Source organism: Harpegnathos saltator, unplaced genomic scaffold (assembly GCF_003227715.2).
Source record: "Harpegnathos saltator strain DR-91 unplaced genomic scaffold, Hsal_v8.6 scaffold135, whole genome shotgun sequence".
Lineage (NCBI taxonomy): Eukaryota > Metazoa > Arthropoda > Insecta > Hymenoptera > Formicidae > Harpegnathos > Harpegnathos saltator.
This window is the reverse complement of record NW_020229912.1, coordinates 371,576-393,979: the sequence shown is the minus strand read 5'-3', so window position 1 is coordinate 393,979 and position 22,404 is coordinate 371,576. Positions and strand designations below refer to the sequence as shown.

At 41.6% G+C, this 22,404-nt stretch overlaps 1 protein-coding gene across 10 annotated transcripts in view; it reads left to right on the top strand.

The window, feature by feature from the left end:
* LOC105192582 (uncharacterized) overlaps nucleotides 1–17,797 on the top strand; it is a 43,444-nt gene extending 25,647 nt beyond the window's left edge. For 2 of the 10 annotated variants that reach the window (XM_025308044.1, XM_025308040.1), the window contains exons 4-18: nucleotides 4,336–4,524; nucleotides 4,632–5,142; nucleotides 5,221–5,454; nucleotides 5,558–5,857; nucleotides 6,068–6,202; nucleotides 6,602–7,341; nucleotides 7,565–7,754; nucleotides 8,083–8,388; nucleotides 9,336–9,372; nucleotides 10,286–10,428; nucleotides 14,673–15,002; nucleotides 15,788–15,793; nucleotides 16,070–16,504; nucleotides 16,794–17,267; nucleotides 17,470–17,796. In XM_025308044.1, the coding sequence (XP_025163829.1) occupies nucleotides 4,336–4,524; nucleotides 4,632–5,142; nucleotides 5,221–5,454; nucleotides 5,558–5,857; nucleotides 6,068–6,202; nucleotides 6,602–7,341; nucleotides 7,565–7,754; nucleotides 8,083–8,388; nucleotides 9,336–9,372; nucleotides 10,286–10,428; nucleotides 14,673–15,002; nucleotides 15,788–15,793; nucleotides 16,070–16,504; nucleotides 16,794–17,267; nucleotides 17,470–17,541 (4,102 nt within the window). In that variant the 3' untranslated portion in view covers nucleotides 17,542–17,796. Of the gene's footprint in view, nucleotides 1–3,639; nucleotides 3,969–4,335; nucleotides 4,525–4,631; nucleotides 5,143–5,220; nucleotides 5,455–5,557; nucleotides 5,858–6,067; nucleotides 6,203–6,601; nucleotides 7,342–7,564; nucleotides 7,755–8,082; nucleotides 8,389–9,335; nucleotides 9,373–10,285; nucleotides 10,429–14,672; nucleotides 15,003–15,787; nucleotides 15,794–16,069; nucleotides 16,505–16,793; nucleotides 17,268–17,469 lie in introns of those variants that run through there. The other 8 variants (XM_025308049.1, XM_025308041.1, XM_025308042.1 and 5 more) reach the window with 8 other exon arrangements.
* Nucleotides 17,798–22,404: the final 4,607 nt, after the last annotated feature.

Here is a 22,404-nt window from a genome sequence, read left to right as displayed (position 1 = left end):
GAGAGAGAGAGAGAGAGAGAGAGAGAGAGAGAGAGAGAGAGAGCGGGACAGAGAGAGGGGGGATGAAAGAGAGAGAGAGGGAGAGAGAGAGAGAGAGAGAGAGAGACTTAAGCGCGAGAAAGAAAAAAAGAGGCAAAGTAGAAATTGAAACTAATTAAAACGCGCGGATTATCGAGCCGAACGGCGGGATTGCATGGAAATCGATAGCGAGCGGTTTAAAGGCGAGGTGTTATAAATACTTTGCGCGCACGCAGTGAAAATATGTTACATCCTTCGGTCGCGTTTCGGCGGCGCTAAATTCGCGACGCGTTTGCGAGCCGCCGCGCGCGAAACGCCCTGGGCCGGCGCGATGGAAGTCTATTTGATGTTTGGTCTTTCGCGTATCTATAGTCGCGTACACGCGGACGAGCGGTTTCGATAGCCGATATAGGTGGTGGTGCTGGTCGGGTTTCAACCCCCGGACAGTCGCTGTCCGCGTCGTCGATGTATCGCACATATCCAGCGGGGCGTTAATTTCAGGCTTAATGCCAACGATACTCGAGCGGATATGTCCATCAAATAGCAACTCTCTCTCACTCGCTCTACCATTAATGTATTGCAACCCACTCAATGTATGGCAAACAAGTCAATACGCCCACGATGGCGTAATCCGTCTGGCAAACAGCTTTCCTTTCTTTCTTTCGTTCTTTCTTTCTTTCCTTCTCTCTCGCTCGCTCGCTCGCTCACTCGTGCGGAACGTCTTTGTCGTCGGCGGTAATTTCGCCCGAAGACATCTTCATGATTTGAAATGCCGAGGAATTTTGCTCGTCAGGACCGAGTCACGCATTTAGGATAATTTTCATGAAATTTTGATCAGGCTAATCGATCATTGACGACTCAGCCGGTCAATATGGAAAAGAGTTGAAAATAAGTTTCTTTCCTGTTGAAACGACGAAAAAATTTTCTTTTATATTTTTCCTCTATAATTTATAGCTCAAATTGCTGTCAGTTAAATACCACATTCTTTATTTATTGCTGATATGGTTCCTCACGGGATTATTAAAGTTTAATCATCACTGGACGATAAATTACACGGTTAGAAATTGGCTGTTGGTAATTCTGTAGGCTGTTGGTAATTGTCGATTAACTTCATTAGAATTTGATGAGAATCACTCTTAATCGGGAGAATCTCTAATTACAATACAGGGCGGCGGTGTTGCAAACGCGCATGATCCGCCGCGCCATTCTTTCTTTATAACATGTATCCTCGATATATGTATACATATTTTTTATATTTTATTCTTGTGTAAAACAGAGTTATTTTGTCGCGGACAAATTGGAAACGTGTTTAATTTGAACGTTTCAAAAGTGCGCATGTCGGAATTTCCGACATTTTTGTTTGAATCGGATTCGGATCGCTTCGGGGACGATTAAAACCCAATTAAACGCAATTTTCGTGGACTCACGTTCGACCGGAAATACGGATTTAAGTTACGTTAGATTTCAGCTTGCAAAATCGAAAACACGCGTTACATCAGTTCCTGCTTTGTTATTCGGAATGTAATTTCGACCACTCCGCTTTGAATACACGATGATGTCAAATTGCACGAAAGCTTTTTTTTTGCGCGAAACTACGTTGTAAATAACATGGTTTGCACCGTCGGAGTAAAATCGGTAATGGCGCGTTAATTTGAGAAATGGCCGATCAATCGAAAAAAAGTGCAAATTATTCGATACTGTTCGATTCGCCTAGAGAAAATTGCGAGAATATCAGGCCGCATTTTATAAGCGTTCTAGCAATATATCTATAACGTATCCAGTAATCGATAAAGTGTACGATCTAATTTTGTTTTAACTGTCTTCTCGATATACTCCGACCACGGTAGGATACTCTTAACGGGGTACACTACAGTAACATTTTTAAAAAATCGATTTTTTTTTACATTTTTCGAAAGATTGATACTTTAGAAGTATGCTCCTCAAAGGGTCTCATGAAATTCGAAGTATTTCTCGAGTTATATGAGTTTTAGTTAAAGCAAACGCATGCGTACTTGGCCGCGATCACCCGTTGACGGCCCGAAACGATCGTTAGTACTCCTCTTAGCCTTTTTAGCTTCATGTGTTTTGGCTATACAAATCCTCAGCAAACACTGATAAATAAAAGTTAGTTTGCCGTGATATAACAAATGTGACATGTAATATAACGTGGATGTTGCAAGCACATACACGTTAGTTGTAATGTCCTGTTCATAAAAGTTGCAATTATATAACAGAAATATAACGTTATATAACACATATATATATATATAATGCAAATATTATACTTGTTACATAACGGTGCTGAGAAGCGAGCGCAATCAGCGGCGCGCGAAGGAAGAATGCAGCGCAGATCAAAGAGTGAGGAGATACAGGAGATGATGTTATGGGGAATTCAAATTATGGCCCTGAAATAGATTCCCTATGCTATGCTAAAATATTCGACTGATTTCTGTTAAATAATTCATATTAAAACTTTAAACGCGTTTTTCTCAAAATCACTTTTTCTCAACTGGCGGCATCCATAACTAGAGCAATTTTCGACCGATTGACTTACGGTTTTAACAGTAACTTCACAAAATGAGTAGTTTCCGTTGCAGGGTTGTAAGGGTTTTTGGTTATTCTTCTTAGTTTCGGAGAACGAGATGTCTGAGAAGCCAAATTTTAGTGAAATTTTGAGTTTGTGTCTCCAAACCGCTGCTATTTCATTATTTTAAAATATCCCTATGTGCAACGGAAATTACACTCATATAGTTTCAAAACTTTCCGATCCGATTTCATTTCAGATAATTACAACTTAAGTTTCTCGATGCCGCCGATGGTTTTCTAAATCACAGTGGTCTACAATGCTGTGCGACGGCAACATATGTTAACATATCCGTCCACCGACGTAATAAAAATATCTTCAAAGTGTACTCTATCGATCTATCAAGTCGTATTTTTTTCTACGGTTCATAAGCTTCCCTCCGAACACCTCTGAAAAAGAGGTATTTTTCCGTGCCTTTACTGTAGTGTACTCGCGATTAACACGCGATGCAACTAGGTTATCAGGATTTTCTGATCTCACGCATTATTGATTTACTTATTTATCATAATCCGCGTCCCCATGTACGTGTGTATGGGTGACAGCTGCATGTTAATGCCCGGAAAGACGAACGCGCATGGTTATAAAATGCCAACAGCCTATCGCAAATTGAGGTTATCCCGCCGGCTACCGCGCTACATCTGTTATTTAAAAGGGAGATCACACTCACAGTGCGTAACTCAGGATCGCAACGACTTACGCTCCGGCACTATATTTCGCGATGTTGATCTTCGCTCGAGTCAGCGAGATAAGGCTGAGCTGTGTTGTCGAAAGCAACGCGCGAGCACATTGAGTCACGGGAGCTAACGGGAGATTAAAAGTCGCGCCTGTTCTCCTGCCCGTGGTGTGCCGCGTGCACACGCATCACACACACACACACACACACACACACAACGCACACACATACCAGGCGCGCGCGCGTCCGCGTCAACGCCTCGGCCATGATCCTCAGGCGCGTCAGTGGTCTCGATGAATATCTTTCAATAAAGCATTCCAGGTCGACGGGCCGCATCTCAAAGACTGGCAAATTGCGCGTAAGGATGAGATTAGTTCGCAGAAGGCGTGTGCCGGCGGGCGTATTAAACGCAATCACAGTGTAAATTATGGGGGACCGCGCGATCGTTGTGCGCGCGCGCGCGCGCGCGCCAACGAACGAAAGACGAACGGTCGTGGTAGCACGCGTCAGCTTTTTGGGGTTAACTCACCTGTCACGCGCGAGACGTCGAATTCCGTTTCCACGAATTGTACACCCGGCGTTCTTCTCGGCCGGTTGATGCGACAGGACGAAATTTTATTCCTCCCGGTGCATCATGTCGGTGTGTACGTCATTCTCGCTGGCTGCTAAATTCGACGTCGACACTTGTGACAGGTTGTATCGATACCACGGTTACCGAAGAAGTGTAATTTCACGAGGAATGTCTTGCACGTTTCGATAGCGATGCGTAGCGCCTTGTAGTAGTTTCGGTTTAAGTAAGATGGGAGAGTTGTAGGTATATTTGTTTTCTTCTCTCTAATTCTCTTTCAACTCTTGCGTCCCCTTCTTGCAGTAACTGATATCTGTAATTGTATTGTTAGCCTCGCACGCATATGTCCCAATAATAAACATTGATTTTATGTAGGATGAAACTCTTGAAGAATGTGTACTCTGTAGAATTCAGATTATCTTGTAGAATCATGAAATAAGCTTGTTATATTTGGTATACAGGCATGTAACAATTTCTTATGTTGTTCCGCAGAATCATAGAGATTGCTGGCGGACGAGAGGTATTCTCACAGAGCCGAGGGAAGGTAGCAGCTCGAAAATCACGATTTCTGGCTGCGTCGAATTCCATAAATAACGAGGACATTCAAACTGATAATAAACTGTCTGTTAAGAAGAACAACAAGTCCCCGAGCACACAGACCATATGGGAATTGCGAAGCCGGTAATTGAGCCTCTACTAATTAACTCTGCATGTGTCCATACAAGTTCTCTGATGTTCTTTGTAAGATATATACTCACGTCTGTGTAACACGTCTGTCGAATTTTCAGATGCGGTGAGACTAGGAAGCAACGTGCAAATCGAGAAGTGACAGAGACTGTGTTTGCCTCCGAGGTGCATTCGGTGCGGCGTAACCCCGCGAAATTGATTCTCGATTACGACTCTCCCAAGAGCAATCGTAGCAGTCGCATAATTAATTACGATTCAATCTTAAATAGCAATAATGTAGAGTATACTATACCGAAAAGTATTACCGACCTGGACTATGGATTACCAAAGAGCTGCGTAGATTATCAGTCGAATCACAATACACCCGCGAGAAGTATGGCCATTGTCAGCGACGGCGAGGTGGTTGTCTTCGACGATATCGATGACAATTGGCAGGGATTGAGATTGGATCTAGCGTCGAGCAACACGAACCAAATCACGACGACGAGTCTGGATGTGGAAACGGACGATTCTCAGAGAGGTCGTATCGCACCAGAGCCACCAAGCTCTAGCGTCGGGAGTACTCCTAGTCCTACGACGGCATATCATCGCAATACTTCAGACTTTTTCAAAGTGAGTGAATGGCATGGTACACATGTAGAAGGTAAATCTACAGATTCCCCGGGAATATCTCACATTTTGTCTCGATAGGTCGTTACGCCGGCGAGCGATTGCGAAGCGGATTCCCCTTCTCCGGAACGTAATCACAAAGTCGCAAGAGTCATTGGTGAATTGCCGATCGCTCAATACTCTGGCAGTCCGAGACGTTATGGAGTTCGCGAAAATCCACAGCTTCCTAGCTTACTGTCGTCGCCCTCTATGTACATGACACCAAGGCCTGGTTTTCCACAGAGAATATTGCCGACAACACCAAATCACAATGAGGTGCGTAGAAAAATACACAAAGAATCGTCTATAACGAAATCGCGCGCGCTAAAATGGAATTCTAATGATTTCTGACATCTATTCATCTGTTTTATGCATCAAGAAAGAGGATACTTCTGCAGAAATTGTTGTAGACAAGACTGTGATAGAAAATGCTAGCACTGAGGATCAGTCTGTCAATCCTTCACCGCCATCACCAAAAGTCGAAGAGGAGGAGGAGGAGGACTCTTTGAAGCCATCGACTTTACCTGCCGATAATATAAGCAGTCTTGTTTCGCCAGGAGGTAGTACGTTCGACTACCTGTACGAATTCTCAGAGACACGAAAGGTATTAGAGGAATTTTTCAAGTGCCCGGCGCCGACGAAAGAAAAGGAGAACAATATAGAATCTTTCCCTTTCCAGGTAAGTTCTTTATTTGCTTCGGATTATTAAAAGCATGCATATATTCACTGATAAGATATTGAATCGCTCCACTTTCCAAAGACATACCTGCGAAAGAAACATTCCCAGGGATTGTTGTATTATTCATACAAGAGAAAAGATGCATAATGTAGAAGTAATTTAAATTTATAAATCGCGAGTAATTAACAAGTCGCTTTTGTGTCGTTCAAGGATCTTGATTACGAACTACGAAGACAAGGAGGAAGTGCATACGTTGGTCAGCGATTAGCTAGTGGCCCACCAGCAACAGAGGAGGTTATGGTACACGAGTCTCCTAAAAAGCAACGAGCGGAATTCCCACAAAATGTAAGAGTGCAAATTTATAAATCGCCTAACGTTACCTCTGAAATTACTTCATTTATTTCTTTCGTATAAATAAACAGCATGAACTTGGGTTTTGTATCTGTAGCATTTTAAACAAAGTTTATAATACATGAGTATACTCGTGTACCATAAATTGCAATAAAAAAAGATCTAAGATGCAAGCAAGATTGATAATAACTATGCGATACCAACAGAAATAAGCATTTTCAGAAATTGTACTTGCTCTAGTAGTTGGCTTCTAAATATATAACACCGTATTTATAGACAGATATATTTTAATACTTGCACTATACGATCGCTCCGAAAGGCTTTTCGCGTTTAAAAGCTCGACACGTCATTACGGAGCGAACACTTGCGCTCAGTGTTGGTTGCTTCTTTCAGACAGGTGAACACGAGAACAACTTCTTGGACTTGTCAGTGGGAACCGGTAGCAGCGAGGATCTCGGGGAGACCGAGGTCGGTTTGCAAGTGGGACACTCGCGTAATTTCACGCTGAGTCCCGAGACGACCGATTGCGATAGCAATTGCGGGGACTTGGACAGCGAAGTGTCCCTCATGATGATGGATAATGAATTGATGCCGGCGAGTGGTCTCCTGGGCTCGGTCGGCGATTTGGGGAATAATTCGGATTCCCTGAGAATATACACTAGCATGCCGGTGTTGGAGGACGGGCTATCTAGTGGGCACGCGAGCGACACCGACAACAACAATCCCACTGTGATGCTCATGAAACGACAGATCAACGAGATCGAGAAGGAGATTATACAGAGAACTCGTAACGACATGTTGGGCACGGAGAACGACTCCAGCAAGGACGTTAGTCTGAACGTAACGAAGGACATTTTACACACGCTGAAGACCACGTCGCCCGATCTGTTCGTCGCGAAGAAGGAGAACTCGTACGACACGAACGAGTTGCAGCTTGACGGGCTAGATCCTTTGGGCACACCTCCACCGCCGGCGCCTCAAGGTCGGCAAAGTGTAAGTTTAGAGATAGGCGGCGAGGTGGAAGCGGCCATCAAGGACATTAGGATGGCGCTGCAAAGGACTAAAACTCTGCCTGTGAAATCACCGTCCGAAGATCCGCCGGAGCCAAGCGTCAGTCCGATATGGATACCAAGGTATCTTACGTTCTGTCCTGTGCGGTTCCAAGGGTATTCCAATTGTTGTGGATATAGCACATCGTCGGTCCCCGATATTCTCATCACGGGACACACTTCTTTGCACTTGTCCTTTCTTTGTTATCGCTGCGAATACTCGCTTGTCGCTGGGTGAAACATACGTTTGGGATACCCTTTGGCTGACTCACTATTTCGCGCGTAAACGCATCTAACTAAGATGTAGTATAATGGATGGCAGGCGGAGAGTCTGTATGGAGAGCAACAGCGAAGAGTCGGAAGCACGTCGCGTGGGTGACGAGGCAGATGTGGAGATCGAGGAGTGTGCGGATGAGGAAGAGGCGGACACCGACCTCGAGACGGACCGATTGCTCGGTCAGCAGAGAACGGACGATCAAGGATTCTACGACGACAAGGTGAGAGTGTATATCTGACTCGTGACATTTCATCGGATCGTCTCGCTCTCATTACCCCCCATAGTTGTTGTACACCGATAAGTCATTCTCCCATTTGTTCCTGGTTAATGTCTCGTCGGGAAGACAAGTGATCATACTTGTGACAATGTATTCTCTGTACACACGTGCACACGTTCTGTAACTTTCCGCTAAGCGATATTGAGAGGCGGCGTCCCCACCGTGTGTGCATCTAGAGATTTCACAAAGAAGGATATAAATATAATGTACACATGTTCCGTGCGATTGAATGGTAGTGGTGTTCTACTAATATTGTCTTGGTGTTACGCAGGGGTGGAGGAAGCCTAAAACTAGGACAATGTTACCACCAATGAATGCGAAAGTCGCTACTCCAAAGCAAACCCCTCCCAAAACCCTCAGTGTTGCCCCGATAGAGACGCTAGCGCCTTCCGAGCCCTTGCCCTCGACGTCTACCTCGATCTCTCCTCCTCCCGTAGTGTCTGTTATACAATCGCCGTCTTCTGAGTGCGAAGTAGCTACTCCCGCGCAACCTACATCGAGTCCGCAGAAGACCCCAGTCAAAAATTCCCCCACATCCCCTCAGAGTCTCAAGGAATCCAACAACAAGGTGAAAAAGGTGCCCTTTCAAATGCTACTCTGCGGAATCTATTTTATACTTAGAAAGTGTAGATGTCTGTATCTCTAGTCTCGACCGTGATTAACATAGCACTGATTGGTGCATGACATTATTATCCTTCTGTTGCTAAACGAGATATATAGTATATTTATATATACATATATTACATACAAATATTAATATACACATATATTACAAACACACACACACACACACATACAAATATTAATCAGCTTAAATACAAACTTACGTGTAAATTTCGCAGACACAATCTTTTCGACAGTATTCAGATACTTGTGGTGTCATGGTTGATCAATGTTTAAGCTGATTCTTCTTTTTATTTTTCGTAAGAAAGGATATTCTTTTGACGTTATCCAGTTACTTTATTTTTTTTTTCTTCACGGCTTTTGCTTATTACGCTTACTTTAATTTGCGACAACAACTGTTTCAATGTTAATGTTCATAAGAATAATAATGCATACCTTAGATCGTTTCTTTTATTCGCAGTATTTGATTATACTTTGCTTACCATTGGATCGACGGAAATAATTTAATGACAATGAACAAAATACTTCATAGAGTTCCTTCTTATAACTCAGATGGAACAAAACAATCGTTATAACTGCTTCGCAAAAAAGAGAATGTCAAGATTGATAATATTTAAACGCTCTTTCTGCTGCTCCATTAATATTCTATTACTATTACCATTACTACCAACATTGTTACTATTACTAACACTATTATGACTGCTATTTATAGACATAAACAAGAACATGTCAATGTTTGACTCTGTTATATGGCAGTTACTGCATGGTTAGCACACATATCCAATAGCTTCGATAATTACGTTTATGACTATTGCGGGACTTAACTGTCATCGTTCACCTTATATTCGAATCTTATCTGTGTCATCATATAAAATGTATTGTGTCTGTTCTGTTTTCCAGGACAAGGAGGGAAAGAAAAAGAGCAGAAACAAGGAAGGTACTGTCGCATTCTCTCGTCAATATGATTCTTTTCTCTTCTTGCATTGACGATTATAACTCTATACTAATATAATATTTCTTCCTACACTGCTTGCTTGGACATACAAAATCGACATGTGCCTCTAATTATTATTACATGGTAGGTAATCTTTCTTCTTATTCTGTATATATCATAACATAGTTAGAGAGCACTGGTTATTACTACTATCAGCACGACCACTTGTAGTATACATTATACATTTTTGCATGTCATCATTTAACATCTCTTTATATCATCTCTTCTCAGATAGGCTGATGTTTGACTACTTTTGCGTGATTGTCTCCCAACACGCGTGATACGTTCATGAGACATAGTGTTTGTATGTATATGTCACCTGTAAATCTCGCTCGTCACTGTTGGAAGAGAGTGTTTTCCATGCAAATTGGTGTTTACAAATTCCTCGATAAAATTAGCAATGTCAAATAGCATCAATGCGCGTTGTATCTGCGAATCCTGCGCGCAGAATACAACGCTCGACGAACGTAGTGTCTTGCGAATTTCGAATGTACAATTTATCACGAATTTCTTACATTAAAGCATAATTATATTGTTGATCTTATTACGTGCAAATACGATCTTGACCTAAATGACACAAAAGTGAAGTGAGCGTTCCGATTTATTTTTATCTAGGACAAGTATATATACAGTATCGAAATTTGTTTTATAATTTTGTGCTACAACATGAAGGCCAAAACTTTAACTACAGATTCAAAAAAAGCGCGACAAAAGGATCCGCTATTGAACGTTGTACCCGTATCCTCTGTCATACCGCTTCGATATTTCTCGCAACACTTGGTTGCCTTTGGTGCTTTGAACTGCGAAAAAAGTGAAGCCAAGAGTCCTAAATGGTACGTGTCTGTGGCACTTTCAGACTTATTGGACGACCCCTCAGTGTTGATCGAGGGCGTGCTATTCCGCGCGAGGTACTTGGGATCCACACAATTGGTATGCGAAGGTCAACCGACCAAGTCGACGCGAATGTGTCAAGCGGAGGAGGCCGTCTCCAGGATAAAGGTACATATTTGGAAACATATCTTTCACTATTCCTTTATCTTAAAACCGATATATTATTCTCCTTGAACCGATACCACATACTTTTACAAGATAATGTGTGTGTATATATATATACACACATACAATTATATACAGATATGTGTATATAAGAGCACAATTTATTTATCTCGTGTATAAATAGAGTATGTATATGAGGACACTTTTTTTCTAAAGATATGCGAAGCGTTGAAAAAAGATCATTGAGTACAGTATGAATTGTTAAGTGATGTAAGTCACACTGAGAACAAAGTTATCTATACATTACTTTTCTAGAATATATATTTTCTTTCGTTTGGTTCTGAGAAGAGCTGTAACTACTAATTAAGTAAGCAGATCGTAATTTGTCATAGATAATGCATCCGTATAGCAAATGACATGTGATTGTGTTTATATATAATGTACATTGTTTTGTTGATCCGTTTAGATCAGTGCTTTCTAGTATACTAAATTTGAGAGATGCATAATATACACACATATATATATATATATAGTTTCAAATAAATATCTAGAATCTATACATTGGCTATGATACATTTCGGCATTCGTTGACCTTTTAACGGTTGACTATCAGAGTAAAACTCGAATTTTATTAGAGGTTTTATTATCTCTTAGAGAATATCAAAAGATAATGTACTTGCTTCTCAGGAAACTACTAGAGAATTACAACTACGAATAATAATGATAAAAGGAGAAATTAGCAGCATGCTCTGAATGCTTTATACTATTTTAATTTGCTACTTAATTTGTAGTGAACAACAGTGCAGTATATTCATCTGCAATAATGTATTTCAATGTCCAAGATTTTTAACTTTTTGAGGACTCTTAATATTTATAATTTCTCGAAAATTGAACGCTGTAATAAAGTACCGCGATAATTGTGCTGCAAAAAAGTGGTCTACGCGTCAAATTGGCGCTCATTCTTACCGTATACGCATAAAATATCTCTATTTTTGCTATTTACTTTGAAAATAACAGTTTATGTGTGTTACCTCAAATGGTTAAAATGTTAGAATCTTAAGTGATTAGTTAAACCTGAGAGTTTTCTGTAGGAAAGATTACTGTCCATTGATTGAGTCGTGTCTTAAAACTCTTTTCCACTTCGATTCTCCGTAGATTAAAGATTTGTTGCAAGACCTTAGATAGTTATATCGGATATACTTTCCCTTGAAACAGAGCAGATCACATTTACGATATTTGAGACATACGTTTCCACTCGGGTATCTCATTCACGTTCGCTTTGTTGACGAGCTCTGTTACGGTTGTTCATTTCTATTGAATCTATCGGGTGTCCTATTTCAATTACACGTTGCTCTTTACTTTCGGTCGTGCCGATCAATCTCTCTCTCTCTCTCTCTCTCTCTCTCTCTCTCTCTCTCTCTCTCTCTCTCTCTCTCTCTCTCTCTCTCCCCCCTCTCTCTCCCCCTCTCTCTCTCCCCTTCCCTCCCTCCCCCCTCTCTCTCATTCTCTCTCTCTTATTCTCTCTCTCTCTCTCTTATTCTCTCTCTCTCTTATTCTCTCTCTTTCTTATTCTCTCTCTCTCTCTTATTCTCTCTCTCTCTCTTATTCTCTCTCTCTCTCTCTTATTCTCTCTCTCTCTCTCTCTCTCTCTCGAAAACTGTCAATATTAAGCGAACCAAGCAGTAAATTCTTTCCTCTTGCTCTTAGGTTCTGCTCGTGTGAGCGATCAACTGTCAGCATTTAGATAATTCTCTTTATCACTCGCGATCTCTCGCGTCATAAGTGATAATATATTACAATAAATTGACAATAATTTTTTACGACGAATAATTTTATTTTAAGCTCGTCTTCCTTCGTTCCTCGAGTACTTCTCTTCGCTGAGAAAAAGATCTGAATGCTGATTTCTGACTATCTATCTGATACGATTAATCTAAATAACTGTGAACTGGCCGTTGTGCAAAGAGGCCTGAATGTTTCAGTGTAGCGCCCCCTTCCTCACATCACCAACACCACCACCACCACCTGACCACCGAACACTGTCATCTTCTCAGTGTAACTTTGATGTTATTTCTGTGTGTCTGTCAGTCTTTTCCTATTGAACTATCTCTGTCTATTGGTGTATCTATCCGTCTACTTACCTTTTCACCTCTCTTTTTCACTCTTTATCTCTCTTTGCGAGATATTTTTCTATATTTGCTATATCCGCTTATGCTACATCCGCTTCCCCGTAGACTTTTGATTGACATATTTTACGCACAAAACTTATAATATATACGGAAGATGCTGGCCCATGTACCCGATAACTACACTTTCCTTCTTGTTTCGCGTTAGATTCAATGTATTGCCGTGTAGTCTTGTTAGAGAGAAAGGAAATCGCGTCACAACGGCGTCTTATCTTGCCAATGAAGACGTCCCGTCTTGAGTGAACTGTTGAAAAATTGAAGAAATTCCCCACGATATACTTCAGTCTCTTGAGAAAAGAAAGAGGAACGAAATAACGAGATATAAGTAGAGTAAACGACATAGCGGCACTACGATACTTTAACGTGACAGCATCCTGCAAAATTGAACGTACTTATAATCACTCGTGTACATTCGTTCGCCCGACCAGACTTTACTACACAACTGTAGACGGATAGAGAGACTTGTTTGTGATATGAAGTGAGATCACAGAACGTAGTTGACTGGACTAGGATTGCGGGAACGAGACGTCTTTTCAGTTTCCGATGGAAGAATATTTCAGCTTCACGCAGCAGCGAGGCATCAAAGATTGCCTTTCTATGATCAAGCACGTGTGTCAAAAGCGACTTCATAATTCATCCAATGTCTGAGGCTTAGACACTCGAGCAACTTCTCGTCCACGGGATTTCCATCACGCTCATCAATTTTATTCGATAGTACATGCATGATGATTGATCACAATGTTATGAAGCTGGCCTCTAGTGCATACAACGTAGCGATAAGAGAACGATGATGCAAGGATTAAACATATATAAATAGAGTTTGTGAATCTTTTTTGTAACAGTGCGCTCTTCTTCTTTCACGCACGCGAGTAGCAAATGGAATTACTTTGTAAAGAAGCACATAGCGATTTATTAATTTCATTTACTGTTATACGACTTCGAGAAATCTCATTTTTCTCCGTGAACGAGATTTGAATCTCTTGCAATCGATTTTAACATTAACGACTTGGCACTCATAACGTACGTTCTCTCTGGTGTATCTTTTCAGTAAGCCGCATTCATTTTTTGCGCCTGTCCCGTTGCTTCTCACACAAGCGGACTTCTCTCATACCTCTCATCCGGACTTCAAGCAACACGCTTGCAAAGAGACGCTTCGAATTAAAGCTCGTTATCGCGGCCACGAGTAAAAAAAAAAAAGAAAGGAAAATAATATAACTCTATATGTGTTGTCACTGGTCGTTCGCCTTGGACGTCGCGTAAATCGGACTAATTGGGAAAAAAACGCGATTGGACCAATGGAGCATTGAAAGCCTTGAAGTTACAAGCCCCGAGTTGTCAGACGAGTTGTCACCTTAGAGACTCGTTATCGAACAAAAAAGAAATAAAGAGAAAGAGAACGAAAAAAGTCATCGTCGATACATTTTCTCTTCACGATCCGCAGCCGAATCCGCATATAGTTCATTCATCGACTTTCTTTACCATTCCGTAGCGTATACGCTTGCACGTCGCACCAGCTTCTAAACACCTCGCGAGAGCTTGCTCGAAAGCAGAAGGTTGCATCGGGAGAGTCGCATCTTACGCAAAAAGTGTGTGTGTGTGTGTGTGGTGTGTGTGTGTATGTATGTATGTTTGTTAATTAACCAAATTATAATATATGTATCTGTATGCGCGCGCGTGTGTGTATGTGCGAATGATTTCGACTCGACATTATTATCTAGAAGGACACACAAGCATGATGACATATCGTACATAGAGAAGCGAAGAGAATTAAGGAATCAAAAAAAAAAAAGAGAACGGAGAAAAGGAAGAGAAGAAAACATAGAAAGAAAGATGTCGAATCGTTAGCGACTCTTGTGCAAACTTTCTCTCTCTATCTCTATCTCAATTTCTCTCTCTCTCTCTCTCTCTCTCTCTCTCTCTCTCTCTCTCTCTCTCTATCTCTCTATCTCTATCTCTCATGAACAATTGGCTCTTTTGCCTCTCGTTCAGTCTTGGTGGTGCGTGGCGATGTGTGACTAGCAGAGCCTTTGTTTGTTTGTTTGTTTGGCGCGTGCATAACGGAAGGACGGGCCAGTGCCGATGCAGGCAACACTCTTAAACTATGGGGGGCAGCATGGTTATGGTCGCTGCAGCATTGCCTCGCAAGGAAGCCTAGAGGAGGACGAGTGCGACTCGAGCGAAGAACTAATAGGGAGCGCTTCTGGTGGGGGCCAGTCCGAGTCGCACGCGCTTGGGGCCCAGCCGAAACTGGCCCCGATCAGTGGCTGCTTGGGGTCCACGACCGTTTTCAGACTACAGTTTCTCGGGTCGGTGGAGGTGGAAGAGGAAGGGGGACGTAAACGGCGTAAGCGCCTTAAGAAACACATGGTGGAGGAGGCAGTGACGAAAATAAAGGTCCGCCTTGCCCTTCATCTTCCCAAGACAACAATCACCCAATTCTCACCCTCAACCCTGAACCCCAGCCCCCTGTCGCAGCGTACACCCGCCGACCGACCGATTGGCTGTCCTTTCGCGTTCTCTACTGAAAGGATCAGTCGTTCGTGCAGTCGCGTTCGTCTTATCCCTCTTCTATATATTGATTTATAGTGACCGGCGAAACACGTAGCGTAAAAGAAAAAAAAAGAAAAAAAAGAACAAAAAAAAGAAAAAAAACTCAACTCACCTCACGGTCATCCCGTTGGCTTGACGTTCATTCTTTACTTTACTCCGGTGCTAAATTTACCGCAATCTCCCCCGTAATTGCACTTTTCGATCACCGAGACCGATGTTTGTTACCGCATTTTACGACGCACGCATATATCTCCCCATTCAATTGGTAGCGACGTGAAAGAGTCTCTCTCTCTCTCTCTCTTTCTCTCTCTCTCTCTCTCTCTCTCTCTCTCTCTCTCTCTCTTTACTTATCTTTCTATCTCTCTATCTCTGTGTCTCTCTATCTCTTGCGAATTAAACGGAGGTCGGGTGGATGTCACCGGACCATTATCTGTCAAACTCTCAGGTTTGACAGCGCCGCTGATGACGCTTAACTTTACACCGTTCATACTTGTTCGTGCACCACTTACTTACTTACTTTATTAGTGGTTTAAGCGATGTATGTGTTCAACTTATTTGTAAGACCCGAATATCCATAATTAATTACTTGTTCTCTCTACTTTGTCACACATGCTGCTTCCTCGTGACAGGCGTTGGTACGTATATTCCCGCACGAGGTCTGCGCGAGTTGAGCGAATGGCACGGAGAACAATGTAAACTCGATGCAAAGTTAAACTCTGCTGAATCTAATTCGATAAACCTATGTTTAACGTAAGCCAAACGTAAACTATGCGGAATTAAAGCGAATCGTTCAATCACAGTCGAGCATTTCAACTCTTGCCGCTTGTGTTTTTCTGCGTGCCGTGGCCTTCAGGTTTTCGCATTGACGCGGGACTTTTCTAAAATGAGCGCTTTTTCTGCTGCTTATTCAGGCACCGGACGGTGACACTCAGCCGAGCACGGAGGTGGACCTGTTCATTTCGACGGAAAAGATCATGGTGCTCAACACGGATCTCAAGGAGATTATGATGGATCACGCTCTGCGCACGATCTCGTACATTGCGGATATCGGCGACTTGGTAGTGCTGATGGCGCGACGACGCTTCGTGCCGCACGAGATGGAGGAGGTGCCGAAAATTAACAGAACTCCGAAGATGATCTGCCACGTTTTCGAGAGTGAGGAGGCTCAATTCATAGCACAAAGTATCGGACAAGCATTCCAAGTAGCTTACATGGAGTTCCTAAAGGCAAACGGGATAGAAGACCATAGTTTCGTTAAGGAGATGGATTACCAGGAGGTGCTCAATTCGCAAGAGATATTCGGCGACGAGTTGCAGATGTTCGCGAAGAAAGAGATGCAGAAAGAGGTAAACTACCGATGCGACTCTGTGTGAGGCCTCTCGTCTCTCCCGCTTCTTAATCCGGCAACCGTTAATCATTCGATATCCCGGTAACTGCGAAATACAGAAGACGCTTTGACGAAACGGTCGAATCTCTAGTCAAAACTCCGTCGTGACTTTCAAGTCACGAAAATCGCGTGAGAAAATATAGCGCGCTAAATATCGCCGGGGATGCCTCAGTCGATAGCAAATGATTCTTATTTGAAATACCTGTCGTACGATCGCAGCGTGGCAGTCAGCATCGTTCTGCTTGCAGGTAGTGGTACCAAAAGCGAAGGGTGAGATTCTTGGTGTGGTAATCGTTGAATCTGGATGGGGCTCGATGCTGCCAACCGTAGTCATAGCGAACCTGGCGCCGGCCGGCGCTGCCGCACGTTGCGGACAGCTTAATATTGGCGATCAAATAATAGCGATTAATGGTGTCTCATTAGTCGGCCTGCCTTTGTCCACGTGTCAGACTTACATAAAGAATTCGAAGAATCAAACGGTCGTCAAGCTGACTGTCGTGCCGTGCGCACCCGTTGTTGAAGTGAAAATCAAGAGACCTGATACGAAGTATCAGTTAGGATTTAGTGTACAGAACGGAGTGATATGTAGTCTATTGAGAGGCGGTATCGCCGAACGGGGCGGCGTGCGGGTGGGACATAGGATAATTGAAATCAATAATCAGAGTGTTGTTGCTGTACCGCACGAAAAGATTGTTAATCTTCTGGCCACGTCGGTGGGAGAGGTACGTAGACGCTCTTCTTTTCTTTTCCGTTCTTACCCTTCTTTCTCGTTTTTTCTTCCTTTTCTCTTCTCTCGTTCATCATCTCGTCATCGTCACTCTCGCGATCCTCCGCTCGGCTTCACGAGAGAAGCAGAATTTTGTTTCTTATATACGACCTATACATGTGTACATACACGGTGTGGTGTGATTGCTTGTTTTTTAGATTTTGATGAAAACGATGCCCACGTCGATGTTTAGGCTGTTAACCGGTCAGGAGTCTCCGGTGTACATATAAAAGCGTTCAGTTGCCTGGCTGATGCGTAGTGAACAGACAATACATCCGCCATCCACTACCATACTATCCGCTATCTTTACTGTACAGGTTATTCGATGCAAAGTCGCTTTGTGTTTCGATTCTTATGGAAGACAATTCGTACGTTCACCAGCTCCTGCTTAGTAAACGAGACTACGTAAAAAGATAGGTACGTCGCAGAAACCTTACTAAATATTTACTCAAGCATAATTTATATAATTATTGATTATATTGTAAGAGATATACGTATGTGTGCGTGTGTGTATATATATATATACACACACACATATACATACATATATATACATACATATATATACATACATATATATATATATATATATATATATATATAGTACCAAAACTAATGAGATTCTCTATAACACGGACATAAATTTTCCAAATTTAGTAAGCGCCTTTCTTTCCCTTTTCCCTTAAATATATCCCGCACGCACGCGACGTCGGCGTTTGATCTCATCCGTGTCTGTTGCGAAATCATACGACATCACCGCGACTGTTGTTAACCGCCACGAGTTATCCTCGCCTTGCGGACCCGTTCGCGTAGCGTGTCCCGATCGAGTGAAAGGAAGATACTCGCTCGTGAGTGCACACAGTAACCGGATGTTACAGAGAATCACATTACATTCGCGCCAAGGAAGATGATAGGCGATGCAGGTGATGCAGTTGCACATGATTATAAATAGCACAAAAAAGCTCTTTACCAACGGCTGGAGCAGGGGGCTAGAACTGTATATTACATAGTTAATGACGTAGTAATATTTATAAAAGAAGAAGAAAAACCAAGAAGGAAAGGATCTCTTCTTCTATCGTGGGGATACTTTAAGCTAAAGGCGTTTATTTAATCTTTTTTATCTTTTAAGGCCGACGAATACTCGCGGCGCGCGATGCCGGTGAGTTTATTAATTTGTACTAAAAATTACTATCTACATACACCGTAGATCTCCGGAGCGCGTAAATCTCGTGATAAACGCCGTAGTAATTATATAGAAGAGCGCGCAAGCAACACAATGTTCACGGAAAGGAAAGACAGAGAGAGGGAGAGAAGAAAGATTTTTTTTTAAACGAGTATAGATAAATATAAATTCGTTTCGCAATATTATATACATACATACATACATATGTACATATATATGTATATATAATATGTATGTATATGTACATGTATTATATTTAAGATGAGACTTCTATGGATAACTCCGCGTGCTGTCGAAACGGAAATGTCACTAAGTAGATCTTGTACGCCTACATATCGCTTAATCGAGAGAGGCTGTTCTATGATATTAATACTCGGCACTGTATGACGAAAACAAAAGCTGTGACGTAGCGCACTCACTGCTATGATATTTTTCAAAGCGACGCTTCAGAGCCCTTGCGCGACACACGCTTATGAAGCGGCTACCTTTCGCGAGACGGCGAGACGGCGGAGTAAGAAAGGCATGAGCTTTGTCCGAGTCAAAAGTCGGAGACAATTCTTCGATGAATGTGTTTCTCACTTTCGGACTAGATACGACTCACCTCTCTCTCTCTCTCTCTCTCTCTTTCTCTCTCTCTCTCCCTCTCTCCCTCTCCTTCTCTCCCTCTCCCTCTCCCTCTCCCTCTCCCTCTCTCTCGCTCGTCGCGAATGGTAATCGGCCATGAGCTCATGATAGTTTTGTTCTCGATAAGTTTACGTCGGTCATTCGCTTTCTCGATCACGCGTTGGTAAATGTTGAGAAATGGCTGTGTATCTAAAAGATCCTAGACTTTGTAGATGTAAGCTCGCACTTGGACACAGTGATGGGAATTTGGTGACGGGCTTGCCATAGAATTTCCCCCACCACGCACGCATACACAGCCGGCTCGGTCTATCCGTGTGAGCCACGCGTTCGGCAACTGTCACACGGATAGATCGAGTCGGCTGTGTGCGTGCGTGGTGAGGGAAATTCTATGGCAAGCCCATCACTGAATTGCCATCACTGGACACAGTACATATGAGCGGGGGAGGAGCCCCGGCCCTCCTCTGCACCCCCTCTCCAAGAAAATCCTAATGTAACCTAACCGACAGTGAATTTTGGCATAAAAATTTTAACCATATATTTGACGAGCAACAGAGCGGTATGAATATAATATATGGGATCAAACAAGATGTTATATATTGGGTGGCTGAAACTTATCTAGTCATTACGCTAAGAATAATAAGATGAATATATAAATATAAATATAAATATATAAATATAAATAAAAAGTATATATATATAAATATATGTATGTATGTATATTTATATATATATATATATATATAAATAAATAAGTTGATACTCTCTCAGCCATCGCAAGCCACCCTGACTGAATGTGTCTAGCCACATTTTAAACAATAACATCTGCAACTTGTACTGTCAATCTGGCCTTGCGTGGTCATTATTTATGTGTTCGTTCAAAGCTACGTGTAATAACATTGTTAAGTCCCCGTTGTTACGCAGAACGTCTCATTCATTGTTCCGTAAGACTCCAAACAGACTTCTCATTTCGAATAATTTGAAGGGAGATGATGTGAGCGCGCGATCGTTGAAGCGTGGCTTATCGAGATAAATACGAGTATATTAATTAATAAATGCACATTAGATTCGTTTCGAATTGTCTGTTCTGATATTCCATCGATATTCTCTTTTCCGTGCAAATCTTTTCGCTGTAGAACTGTCTTTTCTAGTTTTTCTACGATTATTACGGATAAATTATGCGAACTGTTGCGCGACGAGAAGCAAGTGGGAGATCCCGTTTCATTGAAATCCGAACGAGCACGCGGTTATTAAACCGGCTTAGTTTCGTCGTCGAATTATTTCGGAACGTCGCAAAACACTTGTGTCGCGCTCGTCTTTTGACAAAGTTATTACGGCAATACGGATTATAGCTGATTTGTAGAATATATTTGGTTAATAACGGGATGTATGTATATATATGCGTGTGTATGTATGTATCTATATATGTATACATACACACACACACACATACATTTGTCGCTGTTATAAACCTTACGAAAATATGATCGTGGAATGATCGTGCAAAGTCAGCATGAATGACTCCAAATTGCAGTCAGAATCGTTATGAAATAATCGACACCCAGCCATACGGACATTTACACATACAACACATACGCACACACATACTTACACACAAACACCTCACATTCATAAAGAAAAAATAAAAATAATTATATCTTACAGACACACACACACACACATATACATATATATATATATACACATATACATATATATACGTATATATATATATGTGTGTATGTATATATATATATATATATAGAGCTTGCGCTGTAGCTTCATCAATCATGAGACATGCTACGAGATATCATGACTGTCTTTATCAATGTTTGTGAGTGTATAATAAGTTATAAATTATAAATGAGCTATTGAATGTGTATATGGTATATATGCTAGTCCATACTAAGATACAATAAAATGTAATTTTGAATTCAATCAGTAGTTTTTATCCCCTTCCGCTCTTCCGGAGAACGCGCGCAACGCGATCACGTTCGTTATCGGGTATAGCTCTTTCTTTTTTTTTTTCATAAAGCTTCATTCTTTTAAAATGTGTCGCATGATATGCGAGGTGAAGTGAGATGTGACATCACGACATGGCTCCGATAAAAGCGAACTAAAATTATCCGGACTATTAATAACGCGAAATAAAAATAAAAGCACCTCTCCCCTCCTCGACAGGTTTTTCTTGGAAAAGTTCTCAATAAGCTATTTCGTTCTTTTTAGCGCTGAATCAATGTTAATAAGTATATCACAGTGCATTTTTTCTTTTTCTCTTTGAAAGATAATAGAACGGAAATGTGATAATGTGTCATTGAAATCTGCGCATACGCCTCGCGTAACTAAAATCGATATGGATTATTTCGCTCATTAGCGCTTTGTCGTTACACATTATTCGCTCTCGCGGTCTCGGTAACGTTAAAATTTTATTTATTTTCAATCGATATAATTGTATATATCGTGTATGTTAAGATCTTCTTTTTATATGGAGCGTGACGATCAAGGTGAACACAAAGAAAAAGAGAGCAAAGTAATGTGCAGTTAATTAATAATATCTGAAACATCAGCGTGGCATTAAACTTCGTCAGGATCTTATCCATTATCGGAGCAGAGTTCACGAAGCATTGATCACTTCGCAATAGCTCTCGGGCAATTTTCTTCTTGTTTCGTGTATCAATGCGATGTAATAACGCGTATGCGTATGTACAGTGGAATGATCACTCCGTATGTGCCGAATTCTTAATAATAATATCTTTATTATTGCAGATTATCTACAATTGTTTTAACCGATCCCAGTGTCCTTGAATTACAGAACCTCTCGAACTGTCGTAATAATTATATTCAAAGGTGACTCGCGTAACATTTTCGCTGTTTTATATACTAACTGGTTGTATGTCTCCCTCTCCCTTTCTCTCTCTCTCTCTCTCTCTCTCTCTCTCTCTCTCGTTATCTTTGTTGCATTGATATTATTATTTTCATATAATTCATTTTCATATAATTCATCAAGCCGACATTCCCGTGATTAGAATATATCAGATATTTCTATCATCGATATATATACTTCCCGTTGTTCGTCGTTGAAACCTCGTCTCATCATCTTCCTATTTAATTATACAATGTACGATATCTGTAAATTTAGTTTCCCTTCATCCGCTCAATTTTCTTGTATTGTGACCGTTCTTTTGATCACATGGAAAATATTTATGCACATACGCAAATTGCTACATATCTCACACACACACACACACATGGTGCTCTGTGTATATAAATAATTTTCGTAAAACCATAA